The 25,869-nt window shown below is 60.8% G+C and overlaps 2 protein-coding genes across 7 annotated transcripts; one reads left to right on the forward strand and one right to left on the reverse strand.

Moving 5' to 3' along the window:
- Positions 1-200: 200 nt before the first annotated feature.
- On the forward strand, positions 201-19,823 carry OBSL1 (obscurin like cytoskeletal adaptor 1). Of its 6 annotated transcripts, XM_046644440.1 has the most exons (22): positions 201-1,601; positions 3,141-3,410; positions 3,495-3,746; positions 3,912-4,214; positions 4,377-4,673; positions 6,029-6,301; positions 7,490-7,762; positions 8,409-8,681; positions 11,500-11,772; positions 12,545-12,820; positions 12,892-13,179; positions 13,360-13,635; positions 14,194-14,463; positions 14,627-14,899; positions 15,620-15,886; positions 16,716-16,828; positions 17,383-17,539; positions 17,711-17,872; positions 18,199-18,303; positions 18,622-18,891; positions 19,436-19,517; positions 19,620-19,727. In XM_046644440.1, exons 1-22 carry the CDS (start codon positions 590-592, stop codon positions 19,621-19,623), a joined length of 5,769 nt encoding a protein of 1,922 aa, XP_046500396.1. In that variant the 5' UTR covers positions 201-589; the 3' UTR covers positions 19,624-19,727. The 6 variants fall into 6 exon arrangements, with proteins under 6 accessions (XP_046500396.1, XP_046500397.1, XP_046500399.1 ...); XM_046644441.1 differs by lacking the exons at positions 19,436-19,517; positions 19,620-19,727 and adding an exon at positions 19,777-19,823; XM_046644443.1 differs by lacking the exon at positions 19,436-19,517 and having other exon boundaries at positions 19,620-19,752.
- Positions 19,824-19,960: 137 nt separating this feature from the next.
- Positions 19,961-25,848, reverse strand: TMEM198 (transmembrane protein 198). Its single transcript, XM_046644757.1, is given in 6 exon segments — positions 19,961-20,792; positions 21,130-21,234; positions 21,236-21,333; positions 22,347-22,922; positions 25,188-25,392; positions 25,709-25,848. Coding segments are annotated over 5 exon segments (1,083 nt in total). The 5' UTR covers positions 25,354-25,392; positions 25,709-25,848; the 3' UTR covers positions 19,961-20,654.
- Positions 25,849-25,869: the final 21 nt, after the last annotated feature.

Genomic DNA, 25,869 nt, shown 5'->3' on the forward strand with positions numbered 1-25,869 from the left:
CTTGCAACCCAGCAGCTGCGGGGCCAGCTGTGGGGGGATGGGCTGAGGCTGGGGCTAGAGCTGGGACTAGGGTGGGGGGCAGGTGGTCCCGCCTGCTCTATACTTAGCCTGGAGGAGCCAGTCCGGGCTCTTGTCCTCCAGCTGTGTCATCAGAGAATATTTTTGGGATTGGCAGCTGCAGGCGCCTCTGCCACTCAGGCCCAAGCCTGGCGGGCGGCTGGGGACCTGGCGGCTGGAGGTGGGAGGGAGGAGGGGGAAGAGGCCCAGGCTGTGGGAGGGGGCTGGGAGGGAGGCTCTCCGGAGCAGGAAGCCAGGCCGCGGGCAGGGGCCCCTCGCCGTCAAGGCAAACAGGAAGGACTGCCCCCTAAGCTCCGCGCTCCGGGCCCGCGATCGCCGCCGCCGCCGAGCTGCAGCACCGGGCCCCGGGTAAGGAGGCGAGCCGGCAGCGCGCGGCCAGGGGAGGGCTCGGTAGGTCCCCGCACCCCGTCCCCGGACGCGCCCCGCCTCCCGGGCTCCGGCCGCCGCTGCGGGCCTCCGCAGGCCGCCTGCGCTGCCCCCGCGCCGCGGCGGGCCGTCTGCGGCCGGCGCGATGAAGGCGGGCTCGGGGGATCAGGGGAGCCCCCCGTGCTTCCTGCGCTTCCCGCGGCCCGTGCGGGTGGTAAGCGGCGCCGAGGCCGAGCTCAAGTGCGTGGTGCTGGGGGAGCCGCCGCCCAGCGTCGTGTGGGAGAAGGGCGGGCAGCCGCTGGTGGCCTCGGAGCGCCTGAGCTTCCCGGCGGACGGCGCCGAGCACGGCCTGCTGCTGAGCGGCGCGCTGCCCACCGACGCGGGGGTCTACGTGTGCCGCGCGCGCAACGCGGCCGGGGAGGCCTACGCGGCGGCCGCCGTCACCGTGCTGCAGCCTCCGGCCCCCGAGCCCGAGCCCCAGGCCGCCGAGCGCCCGCAGCCGGCGCCCGGGGCCGGGGAGGGCGCCCCGGTGTTCCTTACGGGGCCCCGGTCCCAGTGGGTACTGCGGGGGGAGGAGGTGGTGCTGACGTGCCAGGTGGGGGGCCTCCCCGCGCCCACGCTGTACTGGGAGAAGGATGGGATGGCCCTGGACGAAGTGTGGGACAGCGGCCACTTCGCTCTCGAGCCGCGCCGCGCCGAGGGCGGCCCGGGCGCCAGCCTGGCGCTGCGCATCCTGGCGGCGCGGCTGCCCGACTCGGGCGTGTACGTGTGCCACGCCCGCAACGCGCACGGCCACGCGCAGGCCGGCGCGCTGCTCCAGGTGCAACAGCCCCCCGAGAGCCCGCCCGAAGACCCCGATGAGGCGCCCCCGCCCGTGGTGGAGCCGCTCAAGTGCGCGCCCAAGACCTTCTGGGTGAACGAGGGCAAGCACGCCAAGTTCCGCTGCTACGTGATGGGCAAGCCCGAGCCCGAGATCGAATGGCACTGGGAGGGCCACCCGCTGCTCCCCGATCGCCGCCGCCTCATGTACCGCGATCGTGACGGCGGCTTCGTGCTCAAGGTGCTCTACTGCCAGGCCAAGGATCGCGGGCTCTACGTGTGCGCCGCGCGCAACTCGGCCGGCCAGACGCTCAGTGCCGTGCAGCTGCACGTAAAAGGTACTGCGGCGCCTCCAGCAGCCCAGGCTTGGAGAGGGGCCTCCAGCGCCCTCCGGGGTCCTCCTCACTCCAACCCCCCTCCGTGCCCCGCCGCCCTGAAGAGGGAGGGGGAGGAGGGGAGGCGGATATTAAAATACCATTTCGTGCCCGCCTTCCACCCGCCAGGGATTCGGATTTAGTAGGTCTCCAGGGTACCCAGGAACTTCTTAGTCAACCCCCCAAGTGATTCTGAGGCAGATGGTGGAAAACCACCCTTTGGTAAACAGCTTTAAGGAGTGATTGATGCACAAACGCAAAGGGGCCTAGATCTCTTCTATTCCAGTGGTTTTAAACCTCTTTGTTAATTCGCTCCCCCTCCCCCAGTGGAAACCCCGCTGGGGCCCCCGATATGAAAGACAGATAAAAGAAACATTTTACGAGTGTAACTTTCTAAGTCCAAATTTATAACACGTACCTACAAAACCAATCAGTGAGAACAAGGGGTGTGTTTTATTGAATACACACGTTTTAAGTGGAGGCTGTGTGCATAACTGAGTCTAGCCTGTGAGCCCTGGGGGAACACCTGGCTGCAGGCCTCACACTGAGAAATTCCTGATTCACCCCAAAGGTAAACTCGATGGAGGAAAAATACCCTGGGACTTTTGACTACTCTTTCACTAAACCGCCCTCCAGGTTTGAAAGAAGAGGAAGGTGAAGAAGAGGAAATTGATGTTTCAAAGTTGTCACCAACAGTGTCTAATAAATGCTCACGTTGTTCCGACACAGAAAATTCAGGGGGAAGAAAACACCCCAAACTCACACTGGAAGTTAAAGCTTTCTGTAATGAGGCTGCGTCACAACTGGAAGGATTATACCTTCTGTGGTTACTGCCCAACTTTTTCCCTCAGAGGAAAAAAGTTGGCAAATTTCCTGAGCCCTGCCTGGCACGCAGTCAGGCGTGGGGCACCTGTGGCGCAGCGGTGGCCTCGCTGGTGCGGCTCCATGTGCACAAATGGGCCAGGCCGCGCTGAGCCTGACCCCATCAGGAGAGAGAAGCCCAGCGGGAGCGCGGAGCTTCCCAGAGCTGCAGGACGAACGAACATGCTTCTCCGGCAGCCTGAGGGAACCCTCTGGTCGTTTCCACCACCGTGCTTTCTTTTTATAAAAGGCAGCTTTGAAAATGGTTAAAGGATTTAAAGATGTAATTCAACTCAGAGCCTCGCAGAATCTGTGAGGTGCCTCCTGGGGGCCCCAGGGAACAGTTTGAAAATCACTAATGTGGTCCATCTCTTTCCCTACTTGACAATTAAGGAAACAGAGGCGCAGGATCATTGAAGTGGCTTTGCTGGGGTGATGTGGCCAGGGAGTGTGAGGGTCAGATGAGAACTTAGGCCACCTGGCTTCCCTTCTGGTGGCTTTTCTGTGATTCCACAGTGCCTGCTGGCTCTGGAGAGAAGCAGACGCCGTGAGCTAATGTGGGTTCAGGCAGTTGAGGATGCGAGGAGGAGTCCTTCGGGTCTGGCTCTCTAGAGCCTTCTCTGGTCTCGCCCCTCTCCTCAGAGCCCCGGCTCCGGTTCACGAGGCCCCTGCAGGACGTGGAGGGCCGGGAGCATGGGATTGCCGTGCTGGAGTGTAAAGTACCCAACTCCCGCATTCCCACCGCCTGGTTCCGCGAGGACCAGCGGCTGCTGCCCTGCCGCAAGTACGAGCAGATCGAGGAGGGCACCGTCCGGCGCCTCATCATCCACAGGCTCAAGGCGGATGACGACGGAGTCTACCTGTGCGAGATGCGGGGCCGGGTGCGCACCGTGGCCAACGTAACAGTCAAAGGTTGGCTGGCCGGTGGGAGGACGTCAAGGTGGAGGCAGGCAGGTGCCCAGACCCTGAGCTGATGGATTCCCGTCTGCATCTCAGGGCCCATCCTGAAGCGGCTGCCCCGGAAGCTCGATGTCCTGGAGGGAGAGAACGCTGTGCTGCTGGTGGAGACGCGAGAGGCTGGGGTCGAGGGGCGCTGGAGCCGCGATGGGGAGGACCTGCCGACCACCTGCCAGAGCAGCTCTGGCCACATGCATGCCCTGGTCCTTCCAGGGGTCACCCGAGAAGATGCTGGCGAGGTCACCTTTAGCCTGGGCAACTCCCGTACCACCACTCTGCTCAGAGTCAAATGTGAGGGCGTGAAAGCCCCGGGGCAGACTCCTCAAGGACTGGACAAGAGGGCCAGGGCAGGGGGGTGACCAAATGCCACAGCCTGGGTTAGCAAAGTGGACTTAAGGTGGGAGGGCTGTGGGAGGCTGGAGCGGGGCTGGAATGTAAACCCTGCCTTTGTCTCAGGCGTCAAGCACAGTCCCCCGGGACCCCCTGTGCTGGCAGAGATGTTCAAGGGCCACAAGAACACGGTCTTGCTGACCTGGAAGCCCCCTGAGCCAGCTCCCGAGACCCCCTTCATCTACCGGCTGGAGCGGCAGGAGGTGGGCTCGGAAGACTGGATCCAGTGCTTCAGCATTGAGAAAGCCGGAGCCGTGGAGGTGCCAGGAGACTGCGTGCCCTCCGAGGGCGACTACCGCTTCCGCGTCTGCACGGTCAGCGAGCACGGACGCAGTCCCCACGTTGTGTTCCACGGGTCTGCTCACCTCGGTGAGTCTGTCTTGTCAGACCTGGCCTGTCGGCAGCCGTACCCCAACTCACGCCCTCCTCATCACCTCTCCTTCCTTTATCAGCCCTCAGTCCCCGTCCTCATTTAAGCCTTTCGCCTGCCAACCTCTGCCTTCTGATGGCTATGTTCTGTCTCCATCTCAGTGCCCACAGCTCGCCTCGTGGCAGGCCTGGAGGATGTGCAGGTATATGATGGGGAAGATGCTGTCTTCTCCCTGGATCTCTCTACCATCATCCAGGGCACCTGGTTCCTTAACGGGGAGGAGCTCAAGAGTAGTGAGCCGGAGGGCCAGGTGGAGCCTGGGGCCCTGCGGTACCGAGTGGAACAGAAGGGCCTACAGCACAGACTCATCCTGCAAGCCGTCAAGCACCAGGACAGCGGGGCCCTGGTCGGCTTCAGCTGCCCAGGCGTGCAGGACTCAGCCGCCCTCACCATCCAAGGTTGGTGCTGGCGGGGACCAGGGTGGGCAGGTAGGGTCAAGACACAGATGTCCTGTTGGCACAATGAGGCAGATGCTGTTCCCTTTTTTCACATCTGCGCCAGGCGAGTAAGGAGCATCCATGGTGGGCTCAGAGAGAGGGCTCAGTGGTCCAGAAGGCCGATTTCAACCCATGTGCAACGTACAGGGGACCCTTGGTTGTCTTCAGTATCGTATCCAAATTCTCTGGAGCGTTCTCTGGTTTACAGAATTCTGTCACATTTATCATCTCAGAGACATGGGCCCTGGCTCCTAGTTCCTGACTGTTTCTTGCCCTGTTGTGTAACTGCTAACATGTCAGCAACTTCCCATGTGCCAGACACAATCCTAATCACTTTCCATATAGTAATTATCACAGTCCTCTCAGCAGCCCTATAAGATAGGTTCTTTTGTCATCCCATTTTCCACATGGGGAAACTGAGGCACAGAGAGGTTAAGTGACTTCCCTAAGTCACAGAGCTAATGAGTGGTGGTGCTGGATTATGAACCCAGGCAGTCTGGGTCTGGAGTCACACTCTGCCACCTGTGGGAACAGGGAAGGAGAGGGAATGAGGTGTCCCTGAGGAGGACAGTCTTGGTGGGCATCTGAAAGTTCAGGACACATGCTGGCATTGGCCATGTCACCATTGTTGGGGTTTGTAGGGCCAGTCAAGGAAATTCCTCGGCGCGCAAGCATGGGGCCTTGGGGCAGTTAGCCGCCACCAACCCAGGAAGAGGGCAAAGTGAGAAATAACCAGCATCCAGAGCAGCATTTCCCAAATGCAGCCTGGGATCACCGACACGAGAGTCCTTTTCGGGGGCTGGTTTATAAGGCAGGCTCCTGGCCCTTACATGCTTATGGAAGGGTTGTTGAGGCATCTGCATTTTTAGCAGGCTCCCTAAGAGTTTGTAGGCACACTAAAACCACCGCTCCTAAGAGGTGGTATGGAAGCCTAAACCTACTTTTTGCAACTCCAACAAGTGCATTGATGGCAGTTGTCTGGCCTGATGGCCCACCGCCTACACTGGGCACACGCTTATCCCGGAGCGGGGTGCTTATCCCGGAGCGGGGTGCTTATCCCCGAGCGGGGTGCTTATCCCAGAGCAGGGTGCTTATCCCAGAGCAGAGTTATCCCTAAGTGGGGTGCTTATCCTGGAGCGGGCTGTTTATCCCTGAGCGAGGTGCTTATTCCTGAGTGGGGTGCTTATCCCAGAGCAGGGTGTTTATCCCCAGGCGGGGTGCTTATCCCCGAGTGGGGTGCTTATCCCGGAGCAGGGTGCTTACTCCAGGCAGAGCACGCAAGGGCGCTGCGTGTGACTGTGCTTCTCTGCACGCAGAGAGCCCGGTGCACATCCTGAGCCCCCAGGACAAGGTGTCCTTGACCTTCACGACCTCGGAGCGAGTGGTGCTGACCTGTGAGCTCTCCCGGCTGGACTTCCCGGCGAGCTGGTACAAGGATGGGCAGAAGGTGGAGGAGAGTGAGTCGCTGGTGGTGAAGATGGACGGGCGCAGACACCGGCTGATCCTGCCTGAGGCCGAAGTCCAGGACAGTGGCGAGTTTGAGTGCAGAACAGAAGGGGTCTCGGCCTTCTTCAGCGTCACCGTCCGAGGTCAGGAGCTATGGTGGCCTGGGCTCCTCCAGCTGAGGCTGACTCGGGGGCCGTGCAGGCCCTGCCCCCGGTCTGCCTGCTTGGGGAGGGGGTCCCTTCCAGGGCGGACCTCGTGGGCTGGGGACATGTTTTCAGATCACTCGGCTCTCGCTTGCTTATCCTCCCAAGCACCAACACTCTGCAGCACACTTGCCCCCACATACCCTCTGCTGGGGGTGGGGGGAGAACTAAATTCCGTTACGGGAAGGACAGAGGGGAGCTCACGTTGCTTGCACATTTACCAAGAACCAAGTACTAGATACTTCAGATATACACTATTTCATTTAATCTTCACAACTAGATGAGGGGTAATATATTGCCAGTTCACAGATGAAGAAACTGAGGCTCAGAGAGGTTATGTGACTTGCCCAGTATCGCACAGCAAGCACATACCCTAGCTGGGTTCACACCCAGGATTGTGCTCATCCTACTGCCCCAGGCGGCCAGGGTCAAAGGGAAGCTTTGAGTGCAGTGGTCCAGTGGTTCTCAGAGGCCAGTCCATGGTCTGGCTGCCTCAGAACCACCCCGGATGCTTGCTCTAAATGCATATGCCCAGGCCCCGCAGACCGCCAGAGCCAGAATACCCAGGGCAGAGCCTGGGATCTCCTCCGGGAAGGCAACTTGGGAACCACAGATCCAGCTCATCTTCTCACTTTGGGTGGAAATCCTGTTTCAGCCCTGTTGCCAGGAGGTCCTCTAGCCCCTGCCTGAATGTACCCAGAGACAGGGAGCTCACTACCTGTAGGGAGCAGCTGAACCACTGTGGCCCCGCTAAGTCATTCCCACCTCCTGCCCAGCCTGGGACCATTGTAGCAGGGCCTTCCTTGTGACAGCAGCAGCCAGCATGGCCTGATGTGGCCTGTGATGGTGACCACCTCTCAGCCTAGACAGAGGCTCTCTGCCTCCCTCCCTTCATGTCCCCACCCAGCCACCTCTGACCCTCTGGGGACCCACAGAGCACTCAAGGTCCACCTGATCCCCTGTCATGCCCTCAGCTTCCCATGTCATTGCCCCAGAGCCCCCAGCACAGCACAGCCCTAACCCTCCCAGTGTCCTCCTAGGATGAGACTGTCTCCCGGCCAAGCAGCCGATGTGGACTCATGTGTCCTGTGTGTGGGGTGTCTGTGACCCCATCTCTGCTCCCCCCAGACCCCCCAGTGCACATCCTGGACCCCCAGGAGCACGTGTTCGTGCACGCCATAACCTCCGAGTGCGTCATGCTAACCTGTGAGGTGGACCGGGAGGACGCCCCTGTGTGCTGGTACAAGGACGGCCAGGAGGTGGAGGAGAGCGACTTCGTGGTGCTGGAGAACGAAGGGCCGCGTCACCGCCTGGTGCTGCCTGCCGCCCAGCCCCCAGATGGGGGCGAGTTCCAGTGCGTCGCTGGAGATGAGCGCGCCTACTTCACCGTCACCATCACAGGTGGGGGTCCAGGCGGGCCGCGGGACAGGGGAAGGTACCCCCGCTCCCGCCTGGGCAGCTGCCACACTCTCAGCCCTGGGCCACAGTTAGTAGCCCCTGCTTCCCTCCCCTAGGCTGAGCAGATGCCCCCCTTTTTCCCTGACCCACGGCCTGCACCCCAAGGTTCAGTCACTCACAGAAAGTGCGCTGTCATAAACACACCGGTCACGACTACACGAGGCACAGGGAGCCCTGCCGTCCCTGTTCTCCTGAAGACCCTGCCAGGGGAACCCTCTAGGGATGGCAGTTCTCCCAGAGCAGACACTGGAGGGGTCAGATCTCAGAGGCCAGCGGAGACCGCAGCTTCATGTGGGCAGCCAACCCTCCTCTCCCCGCTCTCATACCGTCCCCGTCCCAACCCAGAGAATGTGGAAGTTTCCAGAGCAGAGGATGACACCTTGGCCCCACCGTGCCACCATGCTCCTGATGTGCTTTGGTGACTGGTTGTGTCTCCAGCTGTGCATGGAGACACCATCCGAGCGAGGTCCCTCTTCTTCAACCTGTGACCCACCTTCCAGGAGTAGGGAACAGGCCTGGATCAGGGAGGGCAGCAGGGCCCGTGGGCCCCAGCCACTGACGCCCAGCCACGGCTGTTCCTGTCCTCCAGACGTGTCCTCGTGGATTGTGTACCCCAGCGGCAAGGTGTATGTGGCAGCCGTGCGCCTGGAGCGCGTGGTGCTGACCTGCGAGCTGTGCCGGCCCTGGGCCGAGGTGCGCTGGACCAAGGATGGTGACGAGGTGGTGGAGAGTCCCTCGCTGCTCCTGCAGAAGGAGGACACCATCCGCCGCCTGGTGCTGCCCGCTGTCCAGCTGGAGGACTCCGGAGAGTACTTGTGTGAAATCGATGACGAGTCGGCCTCCTTCACCGTCACTGTCACAGGTGTGAGCCCACCCCAGCTCCCCAGGGTCACCAGAAGACAGTCCTGAGCCCTTGGGGGGCTGGCCATGTACCCCTAGCTAGCACGCTGGGGGGGAGGGAGGCGGGGCTGCGGGTGCATGCACAGAGTTCCCGGCCCGAAATCGCCCAGGGCCCCTATTCAGCCAGGCAGGCTGCTCCCCATCACCCAAAGTCAGGAACAGCCCAGCTCCCCCAGCTCATGTACTGAGCACTGTCTCTGTGCCAGGCACCGGGCCAGAGACTGCGGGTCACTGGTACGTAATGCAGACACAGTCATCGTTCTCAGAGAGCCGCCAGTCTAGCTGGGGAGACAGTCGTTAACCAGGGGTCGCAAACGGGCAGTCCCTAGGGCCCCATGCAGCCCACAGATGTGTTTTGTTTGGCCTGCAGAGTCTTACCAAAGTCAGGACAGTTCAAATAACAATCCGGAGTTATGCGTCCTCTTGAAAAAGCCGAAGACCCGGCGCCTCTGGTCCCGCTTCCCCCCGTGGAGACGAACAGCTGGCGCTGAGTAGCAGCTGCCCCCGTAACACGGGGCCCACATTCCTCTGTCCCACGCTCCCCGCCATCCCTTTTTGCCTCTCCCCAGACTGCTTCAGCCACTTACCTCCCTGGCTCCTGTGGGCATTCGAGTTTGCGACCCCTGTGTTACATCAATAAATACACAAATAAATGTACAGTGACACCTCGTGACAAGTGCTGTGAGGGATGAGGAGGGCAGAGGGCTCAAGAGAGCAAGACAGGAGAGCCAGGGAGGGCCTCGGAGACAGGCACCATGTCACCCGCGGGCGCCAGCCCTGGGCCAGGCTCCGGGTTCTCGGCAGCAGGCAGGCAGACAGGCCCGCTTCCCTGCGGGAGCACACGGCCCAGCAGGAAAGGCCGACCCAGCGTAGGGTGAGAGTGTGTGTGAGTTGTCGAGTGTTGCCATAGGGTGCTGGGGGCTGCTAACCTGGGCAGCAGGCAGCAGGAGCCTTCAAAACAGATACTTGGGGCAGGGCTGAGTCAGCTCATTGGGGTCGTGGTTTGGGCTGAAGGTGGCGGACGGGGAATGTTCAACGTGGAAAAGCTCAGGACGACTGTGGCAGCCATGGTGGTTCCGTGCTGGAAACTTGGGGCTGCAGCCCACAGCGCAACCCCAGTGTGTATGTTGAGGAAGGAGTGTCTAGGGCCTTGGCAGCTCTTGGTGGCACAGATGAACCCCACTGGCTGCCCGGAAGTGACCATCCTCCTGCTGGCACCGTCTTGTCACCCTCTCCCCTGCCCTGCCCTAGAAATAATGCCTCAGCCTAGGCTGAGCCACTTAGGGCCCCACTCCCCACACTGCAGATAGTGAGTCTGGCACACACAAGCCCACCAAGCCGAAGAGGTCTTTCTGCACTACAGTGTGTCCCTCCAACCTCTCCCACCCAGGCCCTGGCCAGGCATAATGGCCACGACTGTGCACTCTTCAGCCCACACCAGCCTCCCCACCGAACACCAGATTCCTCACGGGGAAGTTCGCACCAACACCACCTCCGCTGTGGACCAGGGAGGATCAAGTGTAGTGCTGAGCTGAGGTCCCACAGCTGTGCAAGCACCCCAGCACCATCGCTGCCCCGTGACCTCACCCCACTGCTCCCACCCCTCAGGGAGCCGCACTCTGCAATCTACCCGCCTTCCTTGCTGGGCCCGAGAGAACCAGGCTGCTTCAAGCCCAGTTAGGGAGGCGCATTGCGGGGGCCGAGGGCGGAGGATGTGCTGGCCAGCACGTCTGCCGCGCGCGCGCGCGCGCGCGCGCCCCTGCAAAACGCGGGCCCGGGAAGCTGCAGTTCCCCAGACAACCACAAGGGGGCCGAAGGCTAGAGCGCAAAAGTGTTTGGAGACTTGCAGGTTCTGGCGGATCTCAGGGGCGCGTGGGAGGTGGGCAGGCCCAAGCTTGGCGTTGGTCATCTCCAATTTCGACATGGCCCCCTTTCTGTGAAAGAGTGACCACTTTAGAACAGTGGGAGATGAACTCCCAGAATCAGCGTGTAACATCCCTGGGGAATTCAGACAGATGTTGGCAACTGTTATGCACAGATGCAAAAATTTTACTGCGTTCCGGCAAGCCTTGACTTGGACTCTCCACCGCTGCTTGCAGAGTCTGAGCCTCCCTTTAACAGACAAGAGTTTTTCCTCTTGCCTCACAGTAGGTGTAGCCAGCTGTGATCTTTAGGAAGTTGCTTAATCACTCTGTGCCTCAGTTTCCTTGTCTGGAAGACGGGATAAAAATATACCTACCGCCGAGGATTGCTGTGAGGGTTAACTGTGTAAAGTGCTTAGGACTGTTCCTGGAACCTTAGGAAGCCGATATAAGGATTTGTATTACACAGTCATGATTCCTTAGCCATAATTCCGAAATCCAAAAAACTCTCAAAATCAAAAGTCTTTTTGTAAGTTTGGTACTCAAAGTCATTTCACTAAAACCTGACCTTAACTGCTGGAAGCTATTTCTGCTCTTTAATTATCCTGCTTAGAGTGAATATACCTAAATGTTACACAGCAGAAACGTTAATGTGATTGATTGAGGGGGTGGCCCGTGGGGGCTATGGAGGGAGGTGATATGTGATAAATGCACCATTTCTGGAATCTGAAGCATTCTGGATTCCATCACACCTCTGGCCCCAGGGATCTCAGAGAACAGATTGTGGACCTATCATTCCTCATTATTATTACCCTTATTACCCTTATTATTGTGGTGACAGGTACTTCATGCTGCCAGATGGCCCCAGGGAGGCTGATGGTGAGTTTGTGACAGCCTGTGGTTGCCCCCACTCTGCAGAGCCCCCGGTGCGCATCATTTACCCCCGGGATGAGGTGACCTTGATCGCCGTGAGCTTGGAGTGTGTGGTACTGATGTGTGAGCTGTCTCAGGAGGACGCCCCCGTGCGCTGGTACAAGGATGGGCTGGAGGTGGAGGAGAGCGAGGCCCTGGTGCTGGAGAGTGATGGGCCCCACCGCCGCCTGGTGCTGCCCGCCGCCCAGCCTGAGGACGGGGGCGAGTTCGTGTGTGATGCTGGAGATGACTCAGCCTTCTTCACTGTCACCGTCACAGGTGGGCAGTCTTGGGGCGCCCTGGGGAGCCAGTGAGGCAGGGGGCTGAGGGACAGACACCCAACCCTCCCACTTCTCACTGTTTAGGGGCTCCCCCCGTCTCCTCTCCTCCCGAGCCTCCTCACTCTCAGCCATCAGAGAGAGAGCCCTGGGCTTGCTCAAGTCAGAGCGGAACAGTAACCGGAGACCTGGGGGAGAGAGCTCAGCAATTAGAAGCATTCATTCATTCATTCAATCATTTATTCCACAAATCCTTATTGAATGACTGCTGTATGCTTGGCACTGATCTAGATGCTGAGGGCTACAGTAGCAAGCGAATAAGACAAAAACCTCTCTTCGTGGAGCTGGCGTTCTAGGGAGGGTGGCAGACAACAAAGAAGTACAGTAGGTGGTTTTTCAGGTAGTGAGAAGTGCATCAGAGGCAAAGCAGAGAAAGGAGATGGGAAGTGGGGGCGGGGCGGGGCGGGTGCACATTGCGGTTGGATTGGTCTGGGTGTGAGTCTGGGTCTATCTCTTTCTGTCCGCCTTCGCAAGTCACTTCTCTCTAAAGTGACCTCAGGTCCTCATCTGTAAAGTGAAGCCAATGGCTAGACACCTCCAAGGGAGTGTCTGCAATGTGCTTAGCATATTGCCCAGCACCAGTAAGTGCCCGTGGCTTGTAGCTGGTACCGTCCCAAGAGCTGTGCTGCGAAGGGAGAGGGCTGAGACTCGAGCCGGTGAGGCAGGTGGAGGCCTGCTGGCTGAGCCGGTTCCCCCCTCTGTCCACGCACCAGCTCCGCCGGAGAGGATCGTGCACCCGGCAGCCCGCTCCCTGGACCTGCAGTTCGGGGCTCCGGGGCGTGTGGAGCTGCGCTGCGAGGTGGCCCCTGCGGGGTCCCAGGTGCGCTGGTACAAGGATGGGCTGGAGGTGGAAGCGTCCGACGCCCTACATCTGGGTGCCGAGGGGCCTGCTCGAACCCTGACCCTGCCCCACGCACAGCCTGAGGATGCTGGGGAGTACGTGTGCGAGACCCGTGATGAGGCCGTCACCTTCAATGTCAGCCTGGCTGGTGGGTGCTCCTGGCCAGTCCCGGCGGGGGAGGTGGAGGCATGCCTGAGCTGACACCCTCTCTCCATCCAGAGCCCCCTGTCCAGTTCCTCGCCCCAGAGGCAGCCCCCAGCCCACTCTGTGTGGCCCCCGGGGAGCCAGTTGTGCTGAGCTGTGAGCTGTCCCGAGCTGTCGCCCTGGTCTTCTGGAGCCACAATGGGAGGCCCGTGCAGGAGGGCGAGGGCCTGGAGCTTCACACTGAGGGACCCCGCCGCGTCCTCCGCATCCGGGCTGCAGACCCGGCCCACGCAGGCCTCTACACGTGCCAATCTGGGGCAGCCCCGGACGCCCCCAGCCTCAGCTTCACTGTCCAAGTGGCTGGTGAGTGTCACCTGGGCAGAAAGCCTGAGTTGCACCCCAAACCCACGGGCTCCCCCACCTCTCTAGCACACCTTGTCCACCCCTTGCCCCCCGCAGTGCCTTTCCCCATCTCGCCTCCTCCTGCCCTCCTCGCAGCCCTTGAGCCCTCCCTCCCAGTGACCCCCAGCTCTGACCCCGCAGACCCCCCCGTGCGGGTGGTGGCCCCCGAGGCAGCCCAGACGAGGGTTCGCAGCACCCCAGGCGGGGACCTAGAGCTGGTGGTGCACCTCTCCGGGCCGGGGGGCCCTGTGCGCTGGTACAAGGACGGGGAGCGACTGGCAAGCCAGGGGCGGGTGCAGCTGGAGCAGGCCGGGCCGAGGCAGGTGCTGCGGGTGCGGGGGGCACGCAGCAGGGACGCTGGGGAGTACCTGTGCGACACGCCCCAGGACAGCCGCATCTTTCTCGTCAGCGTGGAAGGTAACAGTGCACCGCTCACCCTTGCGGCCCTGGCACCCTGAGGACCACACCCCCGCCCTCACCCCTCAGCCCCACCTCACTGCCTCTGGCTCCAGCCACTGCACACACACGCTGTTACGTGGATGGGTACCCAGGGCTCCCTCTTCCAGGGACCCTCAGGCTAGAAGCTGAGGCTCTGAACCCGTTGGGTTCCAGTCTGGATTCTGCTTTCTAGTAGCTGTGTGACACTGGCAAGTTACTTAACCTCTCTGAGCTCCAGCTCTGAAGTGGGGGGATAATGCTCATCTTACAGGGCTGCTGTGACAATTAATTGAGACAAATAGGGTCCGTAGTCAACGATCCATTACTATTAGGGAGTCAGAGAGGTGCCAGGCCAGGATCGAGGGGAGTTGGCTAGAAGTGGCAGGGAGTTGGCATATTGTCCTTTGGCTGACACACCGTAGGTCCCAGGAAAGGTGTGTTAAATAACTGGGGGATGAAGGCCTGCACCCCAGGAGGGGATGAAAAGGAGGGAGGGGGAAAGGCCCAGCCCACCTCACTGACCGCCCCCACCCCCAGAACCACCGCTGGTGAAGCTGGTCTCAGAGCTGACACCACTGACCGTCCATGAAGGCGATGATGCCACCTTCCGGTGTGAAGTCTCTCCACCGGACGCCGATGTCACCTGGCTGCACAATGGGGCCGTTGTCACTCCAGGGCCCCAGCTAGAGGTGGCCCAGAATGGGTCAAGCCGCACACTGACCCTGCGAGGCTGCCAGCTTGAGGATGCGGGGACGGTGACTGCCCGAGCAGGGGCCACAGCCACAAGTGCCCGGCTCCACGTTCGAGGTTTGGTCCTGATGGGGCTGAAATGATCTTGTTCCTTGTACCCACCCTTCCAGCCCCTGCCCTCGCAGCCTTGCCCTTCTGCCCAGGAACGGGCCAGTGAGATGGAGCAGGGGGTGGCCCCCAGCCCCCGCTGGGCTCCATGCTCCCTCCTCCTTCCCCCCAGAAACAGAGCTGCTGTTCCTGCGGCGGCTGCAGGATGTGCGCGCAGAGGAAGGCCAGGACGTGTGCCTGGAAGTGGAGACAGGCCGCGTGGGCGCAGCAGGGGCCGTGCGCTGGCTGCGGGGCGGGGAGCCCCTGCCCCTCGACTCTCGCCTATCCATGGCCCAGGATGGCCACATCTACCGCCTCTGCATCCGCGGCGTTGTGCTGGCCGACCAGGGCACCTACGGCTGCGAGAGCCACCACGATCGCACCCTGGCCAGGCTCAGCGTGAGGCGTGAGTGCCCCGTCCTCTCCTAACATGTCGCCTGCCCCATGGCACAGCCTTTCCCGGCTGGCCCAGGGCCCCTCGGACCCCCACCAAAGTGCTCCTCGCCGCTGAGGCAAGTCAGCCCTGGCTGACCTCCAGGAATATGACTAAAGCAGCCTGCCCAAAGCAGAACTTTGCTTTTTCTAGTGTTTTTTTTTTTTTCCACCTTAGAAGCCCATGTGGATTTGCGTTCCATTTCACGTGTCCAAGTTAGCTTTGCTATAAACATCAATATTATACTCCAGAAAGACTTGCCCTGTTGGTCCTTCAGTCACATGCCCCAGGACACAGGGGCCCGTTTGAGAAGCAGGGGTGGCTGGCAAACAGCACCCCCCAGCCCGCAAGCTGGAGCCCTCTCTTGACTGTGTGACCTCGTGCAAATTCCTTAACCTCTCTGACCCAGGTTTTGACCTTCTGAGGTCATAGCACCTCTCACCCAGACTCCTCCACCCCCTGTCCGCCCCTCACCTCCTTCCTGTGTCCCGCCTCCTAACCCCAGTAAGGCTCTCTCTCCCCGGAAGTCTGGCCAGCTGTGCTTCCTTCTTCCTGAACCCTGCTTCTGAACTTTGTCACTAGGTCGGGTGTTAGGGATGGTGCGGGCAGGGTCAAGGGGTATGTGAGCCCCCCAAAGCCCCTGCCTAGAGATGGAGCCCTCATTCTCCCTCTCTCCCCATCTCCCCCCACCAGCGAGGCAGCTCAGGGTGCTGCAGCCTCTGGAGGATGTGACCATCATCGAGGGGGGCAGTGCTACCTTCCACCTGGAGCTGTCCCAGGAGGGTGTGACTGGGGAGTGGGCCCGGGGAGGAGTCCGGCTGCAGCCGGGGCCCAAGTGCCACATTCACACAGAGGGCCACACTCACCACCTGGTCCTCAGTGGCCTGGGCCTGGCCGACTCGGGCTGCATCTCCTTCACTGCGGATTCCCTGCGCTGTGCGGCCAGACTCACCGTGAGAGGTGCGGCCTGGGGGACCGCTGCCTGCCTGCTGACTGCCCTGGGGGTGACTCTACTGACCCCACTCCCTGTGTGGCCCCCACTGACCTCCCTGCCAGAGCAGGACTCCCCTGACCCTTTGACCTGTGGCCCCAGTGACTACCCTGCTTGAGTGTGGCTCCTCTGTGCCTGCAACCTGCTGGCCTGCCCCTGTGAGCATGTCTGTGCCAGTGTGGTGTGGTCCCTATTGTCTACCTGGGCACGCCTGCCTGCTGTGGCCGCCCTGCCTGTCTGTGCCCTTCTGACCACTCAAGTCCCAACCATCCACTGACCATGCCTAAGTGTGACTTCACTAGCACCTGTTTCCGTGTCCCCCATTTTGGCTTCCAGTCCTAGTGCGTTCCCCACTGACCATACCTGCTCAAGGGTCCCCCTATTGCTCCTCTGAACCCATTGTGTCTCCCACTGGCCAGTGTCTCCTGTGCCTTCCAGCCAAGTGTGGCCCCCACCGACCATGCCTGCCTATGGGTTACTCCACTGGCATCTTTGCTCTGGGTCCCCACCATACCCCTCTAGCCCCAGCATGTCCCCCACTGACCACCTTAAAGTCTGATCCCCAGTTGGCCACTCCTGCCCCATTGACCCCTGTGAGCCGCTGTGTCCTCCACTGACCAGCATCCCCCGTGGACCACTTGTCCCAGCTCATCCCCCACTCATTAGTGGCCTCCATGGATCACCTTGTCTAAATGTATCACTGACCCTTCTGCCCAAGTGTGTCCTCCTTGTCCCCGCAAGCTGGGTCCCTGTCCTGTCCTTACCCTTGCTCCCTCTGCACTGTCCTCCCTCTCCCAGAGGCCCCAGTGACCATTGTGCGGGGGCTACAGGATCTAGAGGTGACCGAGGGCAACACAGCTACATTCGAGTGCGAGCTTTCCCAGGCCTTGGCTGATGTCACCTGGGAGAAGGTCAGAGCCCAGCCCCGGCCCAGCCCACCTTGGCGTCATAATCACAATAATAATGCCTTAAACAAACAACTAACACTGAGCGGATGTGCCTGCCCCTGGTGCTAAGATTCACTTTACATTAATCCTTTAATCCTCACAACGTCCTTATGAGGCTGTCTTGTTATCTCCACCTTGTCTACAAGGAGATGGAGCTCAGCGGGGTGATGGATTGCCCAGGCCAGACAAAAGGGGTAGAGGCCATATTTGAATCCAGGTTTACCTAATTCCAGAAGCCACGCTCATGGCCATTGTGACCGGTACAGGACTCTGGGCTTCCCGCGCCCATGGCGCCCCTTCTCAGCCCTAACGTCCCCAAAGGGTGGCACTTTCCCCATGAGGCTTCTGGCGCGGCCCCGAAGGTGCGGGATGGCCCGACCCAAGCCTGAGGGGCAGAGACAAGTAAAAACGCTCTTCGACACCACTTGGCATCAACAGAGGGCGCTGCCGCCTCCCAGGGTCGCGGCCGCCTGCGCCCAGCCGAGTTCACCCCGACCCTCTGCAACTCCCGCCCCCAGGACGGGCGCCCGCTCACGCCCAGCCCTCGGCTCAGGCTCCAGGCCCTCGGCGCGCGCCGCCTGCTCCAGCTGCGGCGCTGCGGCCCCTCGGACGCCGGGAGCTACAGCTGCGCGGTGGGGACGGCTCGCACCGGGCCCGTCCGCCTGGCCGTGCTCGGTGGGTACGGGGCGCTGCCGGGGCCGGACGCTGGGGTGGGCGCGCGGGCAGTGGGCCCGTCCTGCCTCGGGACTGACTCCCGGGGTTTCCAGGGAGAGGGGCGGGCAGTGGGCGTGGTCGGGCACCGCCCCCCTCTGCCCCGCCCCGCTGACGTCCGCGGCTCCGCCCCAGAGCGCACGGCGTCGGTGCTCTCCGAGCTCCGGTCGGTGCGCGCCCGCGAAGGCGACGGCGCCACGTTCGAGTGCACCGTGTCGGAGGTCGAGATCCCCGGGAGCTGGGAGCTTGAAGGCCGCCCGCTGAGACCCGGAGACCGCGTCCGCATCCGACAGGAAGGTCTGGCCGACTTTCTCCCGACTCTAGCCCCTTGCTGACCCGCCCCCAGCTCAGGCAGACCCCGCCCTACGAGGATAAGCCGCGCCTCCAGCTCGAACGGTCCCGCCCCACGGCCCAAGGAGCCGTCTCCCTGTCTTTCCCTGGCCCCCAGCCACGAGCCCTCGGTCCTGGAGCGCTCCTCTTCCCTCTCGGCATCCCGTTTCCGCCCAACCGAGCACACATTTAACGCGTCCGAAGAGACCTGGGGATCTCCTCCGGCCCCACCCTCATCCCTGAACCTTCCCCAGAGGGGGCTTCGGCCTCGCTAGCTCCTCCCTCACCCCCAGGGAAGAAACATTTTCTGGTGCTGAGCGGGCTGCGCGCGGAGGACACCGGTGAGGTTCGCTTCCAGGCGGGACCCGCCCAGTCCGTGGCTCAGCTGGAGGTGGAGGGTAAGCAACGGGGGCAGGGGCGGCCAGTAGTGGGCATCATCTCCCCCGGGACTGGCAGGCTGGCGAGAGGTCCTAGGAGCGCTGCCTCCTCACCTGCCTTCCTCGAGGGGCTCTCCTGGGGCGGGTCATAGAGGGCAGTGCGTTTCCTAGGGAGGAGATGGGTAGGAGGAGACTTTGGGTTGGGTGTGCTACGGAACGGGCTGGTGGCATTGAGATCTGAGATCAGGACTGGAGGCCGCAGGGGGAGGGAAGATGCGTCTCTCCTCCTGGGGGCCCTGCGTGTCCCTGTTCACTTAAGCTTTCGTTCTCCACCCCCAGCACTGCCTCTCCAGATGTGCCGCCGCCCCCCTCGCGAGAAGACGGTTCTGGTCGGCCGCCGGGCTGTGCTGGAGGTGACTGTGTCCCGCTCCGGGGGCCACGTGTGCTGGTTGCGGGAGGGGGTCGAGCTATGTCCAGGAGATAAGTACGAGCTGCGAAGCCATGGCCCCACCCACAGCTTGGTCATCCATGACGTGCGACCTGAGGACCAGGGCACCTACTGCTGCCAGGCCGGCCAGGACAGCGCCCACACACAGCTACTGGTAGAGGGTGAGTGAAGCTGTCCTGGTAGAGGTCAGAGGGACAAGACGGGCTGGCCAGGCAGGAGGGCTCGCCTAGGAGCTGGTGGGCTGAGACACACCTACTGCAAGTTTCCCAGGATTGGGATGGCAAGTTGGTTCTGGGTTGTGTTGGGGGCCGGGGGTGGGGAGGCGGTAGATCGAGTCCAGGGCTGAGGACAGGAGGGAGCCCTGTGTTCCAACAGGAACCACTCGGTTCAGGGCAGCTGTTCCCACTTTTCTACTCTCCTTCCTGACCAGGCTTCCCCTCACCCCTTCCTGCCTCTGGACCATGTTTGTCTCTTCTGAATGCCCCATTTGTACCCCAGTTCCTCTCCTTCCCACCCATGGGCCCCTGGTCTGTGCCCCACTTCCCCGTCCCTCACCCGCCTCCTGCTCTCTGCCCAGCTGGCTTCTGCCCATCTCAGCAAGTTCAACATCAGCCTGGGCAGAGGGCTCCTGTGCTGGCCCCATTTCTTTCCTCTCCCACATAGGAGATGCCCCACCCTGCACCTGAATTTCTGCATTCCCTTCAGATGCCTTGCCCTCCCAAACGGACCCCCACTCTCCTGCCCCCACAGACAGCCCTGACAGAGGCCTCGAGAGGGTGGGGCAGAGGTGAGGGCCCAGCTCTTCCTGTGTGGGTGCCTAGGCTCTGCCAGGGGAGAGGAGGTGGTACCCACTCTCTCCCCAGCCCCAAGCAGAGTCATTCCTCCGCAGGTAGCTAGGAGGACCGAACCAGGCCAGGCGGGTGCCTCGGACAGCTTGGAAGGCGCATGCCCTAACTCCAGGCAGAGGTGGGGAGGCAGGGGAACAGAGGTGTTGGGAGACAATAAAAGTGGTACAGTCCTTTTCCCTGGCTCTCTGTGTGACACAGGAGGGAAGAACTTGTCTGGAGCCCCTGCGTAGTGAGTGACACAGGGGACAAGGGGTGCAGTGCTTCCAGCTTGGACCCTGGAGGTGCCAGCCACCAAAGACCACCACTCCTGGCAGAACCCACACAGTTTGGCACATTTATAAAAGATGTAAAACAGGGTGGGGTGGGGTGGGGTGGGGGGAGACACAAGCATGAGGTGTCCAGGTGGCAGGACAGACACCAGACATGCACCGTGCATTTAAGCCCCCTCCCCCCAGCACCCTTCCCCAGCCCAGCCCAGAGCAGCACCCCCTACACCCATCCCCTGCCACTGCCCTCAGGCTGGTGGCTTTGCAGAGGACAGGGGACCAGGGTGTGGGGTGCTGCAGTTTGCCTGGCGGACGAAGACAAGCAGCCTTAGATGAGTCTGGTTGAGAGGCGGGGCGATGGGGGAGGAAGGCAGGCTCCTCCTCTTAGACATGCAGAAGGGTGGCCACGGGGCCCCAGCAGTGGGAGAGGAGGGGGCCCACCTTGGAGAAGCCCTACCCATCATAAATCTAAGGCAAAGGTCCCAGTGTCCCGTCCAAGCCCACCCCTCCACACACACACACACACACACAAACACAGGTGACACACTCATAACCCTGAGCACACCCCAATGGGGCTCACACCCCGAGTCCCTCAGGAGCCCCTCGGGAGTGTGGGAGGGGGCTTTCCCCTCGGGCCAGGCCCAGTCTGAGACAGGTCCTCCTCTCTAGTGCTAGGCCAGCCCTCTCCAGCTGGGCAGAGGGACAGCCAAAGGCGCAGGGTTAGGCGGGCTGGGCAGTGGCCCAGCAGGCCTCCCCAAGCTGGCAGAGCTGGTGACCACAGAGTCTAGGTGGGCAGGAGCAGCCATCCTGCTACACCCGCACAGGGGGCCCTGAGCAGGCCGTCAGTAGCCCCTGGGACCCATACTCATAGTCCGCATCTGTGGGCGAGGCCATGAAGGAGCTCAGGGAGCTCCCCGTCTGCCGGTCCCGGAAGCTCTGGATGTAGCTCTGTGGGAGAGTAAGGCCAGTGTGAGAGAGCCACCACAGACCCCTGCCCCAAGAGCCACCTCATCCTGTCCCTGCAGCCCCAGAACCTCACCACCCCCATGGTGCACAGCCCTGGGACCCTGCCCCACCCATACCTCATTAAAACTCATTCTCAGGACACCTTTCCCCTGACCCCAGAGCTGGACCCATTGGGGTCCTGGTGCAGGGGTCCCCAGGGGTAGAGACATGCTAGGGCTTTGCGACAGTGACGCTACTGTGGAGGGCCCTATCCTGCCGGGACAGAGTCCACAACACTCCCTTCTCCCCTGTTCGGGCTGGAGGGGCTTGGGGTGCTGACCGGGGAGAGGACATCTCCATTGAAGCGTTTGATGGGCACTGGCCTGCGCCGATAAGCAGGGTCAGGGGGCCCGGGCCTTGGAGGAGCTCGGGGGCCTCTGGGGGGGGGCCCGTGGGGGTCTCTTCTTCCGCCGCTTCTCCTTGCGCTCTTCCTGCTGGCGAATCCGCATCAGCTGCACTCGTCGTCGCTGCCGGCTGATGACCACTGGGAGGGGATGGGCAGAGAAGGGTGCCTCATCTTCCCCAGCCCCCGGCCCTCCCCCTCTGGCGCTCCAGGCTTCCAGCTTCCCCTAGTCCGTAAGCCACACCCTCTTCCTTCCTGGTCTCCCACCTCCCAGATGGGAATGCAGTTGTTCTTTTCTCCCCAAGGCCTTTACGAAAGATTCCTGGACTTCCAGGTCCCCCCTCCACTGCTGTTATCCCTTTTGCAATCCTCAGCCATAGGTGAATCACGGAGACCAGCCATTGTCACCTCTCAGCTAGACAACCACAGCTGCCCCCTCACTGGGCTCCCTTCTGCACTTGCCTTCCCGAGTGCTTTCTACATTCAGCAGCCAGGGTGAGCATCCCAAAGGCTGAGTTAGGTTATATCCTCCCCTGCTTTTGTCTCCAATGGCATCTCATTGCCCTGCTAATAAAACCCAGTCCTCATGGCCCCCAGGCCACACAGTTGGCATCCCTCACCCATCACACTCCAGCCACGTCCTCAATGAGCCAAGCTCACTCCTTCTTGGGCCCTCACCCCTGCTGTTCCTCTTCTCTAGCACCTTGCATGGCTGGCCCCTATCCTTCAGGTCTCTGCTTCAATGTCACCTCTTCCAAGTGGCCTTCCTTGGCCACCATGTCTCTATTCCATATTACCCTGCATATCTCTTTCATATCATTCTGCACAACCGGAATTATCTGGCTTGTCTGCATGTCTGTTGTCTGTCTCCCCTGACCTGAATGTAACCCATGAGGGCAAAGACCTTTCTGTTTTGTCTCTGCTGAGGTGCCTGGACTGGGCTTGGCACAGAGCCGCTGCTCCGTAATTGTTGTGGAAGGAATGGCGGCACTGAGGCCCTATCTTCCCAGACCCTGAGCAGGTCAGCTCTCTCACTATGGAGGCCTTCCGGTGCTGGTGTGCACAGCTTCTTGCCCCCTCCCCAGTCACTTAGTCCCCCACCCGTCCCTGGCCACCCATTTCTCTCATGCCCACCCTGGCCTGTGCCCTCTCACCTTCTGTGTGGGAGTCTCTCTCGGCTGTCACCCGCCACTGCACCAGGACGCCCATCAGGCTGAGCAGGGGCCACAGCGCCAGCAGGGCCCAGCTCCGCCAGCAGAGGGGGGGCACGGGGGCGGCCCGCAGTCGCTCCACCGCGTAGCGCCCCAGCAGTAGTAGCTCTGCAAAGTAGTCAGCGGCGGTGGCGATGAGCGCAGCACCAGTCACGGCGGTGGCCAGGGTGGTAAGCGGGCGGGGCCAGCGCAGCGTGAGCAGGGCGCAGAGCAGGCCGCCCCCCAGCAGCAGCCCCAGGGGGCCCCACACGGAGCCCGGCTGGTAATAGGGTGCGGAGCCCAGCAGGGCGGCAGCGGCGAGCAGCAGCCCGAGCAGCAGCCCCACCAGGAAGAGGCCCACGCTGCGCACCAGCATGGCCACCAGCCCGCAGAGCAGTCCGATGCCGAGCGCGATGCCCGCACTCGCCCCGGCACTCAGCTGCGTCTCCAGCACCCGCTCTCGGTAGCACAACAGGAAGATGACCACGGAGCCAAACAGCAACCCCGTGAGGAAGAGCACTGCCTTGAAGCAGCGGTAACCTGGAGGGGAACAGGGGCTAGTGAGGGGCCACCAGGCTGGAGGCAGGAGGCCAGAGGGGTCAGGGACATGGAATCACAGGGCAGCCAGAGGCGGGACACTAAGATCAGAGAACTGGGGGCCACAGGGGTCCTGAGGGCCTCAGTGATGGGACCACTGGGGTCAAGGGAGGTCCAAGAGATAGGACATTGGGAGTCACTGGGAAGAGGAGTCATTGAGAGAAGCACGGGGACTTTGAGGGTCAGAGGAGTCAGAGATAGATCATTGGAGTCAAGAGTGAACCAGTGATAGGGTCACTGGGGTCTTTGGGATCACAGGGGTCAGAGCTAGGTCACTGGGGTCACAAGGGGATCAGCAATAGAGTCACTGGAGTCTTTGGGGAGCGATTGTTCAGAGCTGTGAGGCATTTGGAAGTTGGAACTTGAGAAATGAGGGCCACACAGGTTCAGAAAGATGAAGGCTCTGAGGGGTCCCAGAGATATGACATCATTAGAAGGTTGCAAGGAGAACAGAGAAGCAGAGTTATTGGGGTGGGGTCCCAGGAGATGAGGTCTTTGCATGTCAGAGGGATTGACAGATGTGGAATCATTGAGAGTGTTAAAGGGTTTCTGAGGGAGAGAGGGTAATACTGAGGCCAGAGCAATGGGATCATTGAGATCACAGTGGGGGGAGGAAGCAATCAGACAGTGAAGTCATAGGGACCAGAGAGTTAAGAGCAATAGAAGGAGTCAGTCGGACAGAAGGTAATAGATAACTGTGGGGTGATTGGGGGTCACTGGGCTTACAAGGGGTCATAGGGAGTCAAAGAGGATTATAGGGAGAAATAGTGGTTGTGGAGTTTCAGAAAAATGGAGGTTATGGGCTATTAGGCCCATTAAGGGTATCTGGAAGGGTGAGAGACTTGTAGATCCTGAACAGTGGGGAAGATGGAAGTCAGAGATGGGGGTCAAGGGGTCAAGGAGAGCCAAAAAGAAAGGTCAGAAAGAGGAGATTCAGTTCTAGGAATGAGGGGAAGAATCAGGGTCCAGGAGGTTTTGGGGTCAGAAAGGGGCATAGGACATGGGCAAGGGCTCTGAGTTCAAGAGCCTGGGAGAGGGGCGCCCAAGAGGGGTAGGGTGGCAGAGAATCCCCGGCGGGGGGAGGGTCAGGCTGCACTGAGAAACTGCAGAGGGAGTGGGTATGGAGAGTGGAGGGGGTGAGGCCACACCCAAAATGTGTCCTGAACCCTTGGAGGGGCACTTCCTCCTGCCCACTCTGCAGTTGTTCAGCCAGAGTGTGGAGGTGGAAGGGGAGGGGCCATCTGGCTCCCATCTCTCCTACTACCCAGCCATTCTAGGGGGAGGTGAAGAGGCTGCAGAGAACACATCTCACCCCACCTCTGCCCGGCCTAGAACCCAAACCTCCAAGCTTCCTTTGCACTTCTTCCAGTTGCATATAATCCACTTTCCTTGGGTCCCCAGCCCATAGTTTGTTCCCCTCTCTGAAGTTCTGTAACTCTTGCTGTAGAATCACTGGGCACTCACTCCTTTAGCTCATCTGGCACCTTTGTGCAAATGAGAAAAAGGTGTGCCTTCTTCTAGGCAAAGCAGCCTTTTGCCAAGGCCTGGAGTTTGGAAAGTGGATTTCAGCCCCCACTTGCCCATTCAACTGAACTCCTTTGTGCAGTACCCATCCTGTACAATTGTTCACAGCAGCCCTTATTACTGGAGTCTGCCTTGTAGGCAATCTCCATGTGTATGACTTCCATCTAGCCCACTCTAATATGTATCACAGGTATGACTGTTCCAGAAGTCTCTCCCCCATCAGACAATATGTCCTGTGGGAGGAGACCATGTTTAATCACTCTGCTAAATGTTTTCAGTGCCTATCTCGCACAGGGACCCAAATACATCTTCACCACAATAGCTATTATTTGTTGAGTGCCTCCTAATTCTCACAACCACCCTACGTGAGAGAAATATCATTGTTCCCATTGTTTAGATGAGAAAACTGAAGCTCAGGCAGGTTAATGTGCCCAAGGCATCACAATCAGTAAGGTGCAGAGCCAGGTTCAAATTCCAACCTAACTCAAAAACCTCTGTTCTCTAGGATCTAGAGTCTAGGTGATCTATGAACATGAGTGTGATGAAAGAAAGAAGGAAAAGATAAATAGTTATCCATGGGGGTGGTGGTAGCGGTGAAGTTCTGGAGAAGATTCGGGGTGTCTCGCAAAAGTAACTTGGGGAAACAGAGGGGAGCTCAGGTGAGGGATGAGATGGGGGTCTCACCGAAGAAGCAGTAGACGACTCCAAACAGACAGCACATGATGCAGACGAGGGCCGGCAGTGCCTGGTACCTGCGCTCCAGGGGCTGTTCACAGGGTGCACCCCAGAAGGCATCATCTGGTTCGGGGGGCAGCAGCTGGAACCGCAGCGTCGCCGCAGTGCCCGGCATAGTGCTGGAGACGAGAGGGAGTCACTCCCCCAGGTCAGCCTGACAGACAGCAAGTTGGGGTCAAGGAGGAGTCCTAGGTCTCCACCAGGATGGGGGCGAGGATGGGAGTGGGGGAACTAGGGAAGGACACGGTGGACAAAGGAGTGGTGCCCACATCCGGCAGCTCTGGGAGCATCCCTGAAGTGGGGCCACAAGACAAAGGGAGACAAAAGTGCCTGGCTAGAGGGGGCCAGGAGGAAGGAGTTAAAAGGGGGCCTGGGTTGGGGGAGATGAGGGCAGTGTGCTGCCGGTGAGAAGGAGGCAGCCAGGGGATTCCTCTGTGGGCGGCTTAAATCTGGTATTGTCCAAGATCTACCTGGGCTGGAGGCGACCCGAGCTTCTGACCCAAAAAGGCTGTGCAGGGGCCGGAGGGGCCGGGGTGGCGGGTCGCCGGAGGCCCCAGCTGACTGGGGTCCGGGGAAAGTCCGCCGTTCGAGGAAGGGGGCTCCTGGGCCGGAGGGAGCGGTCTCCGCGCGG

Source organism: Equus quagga, chromosome 17 (assembly GCF_021613505.1).
Source record: "Equus quagga isolate Etosha38 chromosome 17, UCLA_HA_Equagga_1.0, whole genome shotgun sequence".
NCBI classification, from domain to species: Eukaryota; Metazoa; Chordata; class Mammalia; order Perissodactyla; family Equidae; genus Equus; species Equus quagga.

Bases quoted from the DNA above. Each gene is read 5' to 3' on its own strand.
- OBSL1 (XM_046644440.1), top strand. From the start codon at position 590: ATGAAGGCGGGCTCGGGGGATCAGGGGAGCCCCCCGTGCTTCCTGCGC. The intron at 7,763-8,408 runs GTGGGGGTCCAG...CCTGTCCTCCAG, and splicing joins CTTCACCGTCACCATCACAG to ACGTGTCCTCGTGGATTGTG. The intron at 12,821-12,891 runs GTGGGTGCTCCT...CTCTCCATCCAG, and splicing joins CTTCAATGTCAGCCTGGCTG to AGCCCCCTGTCCAGTTCCTC.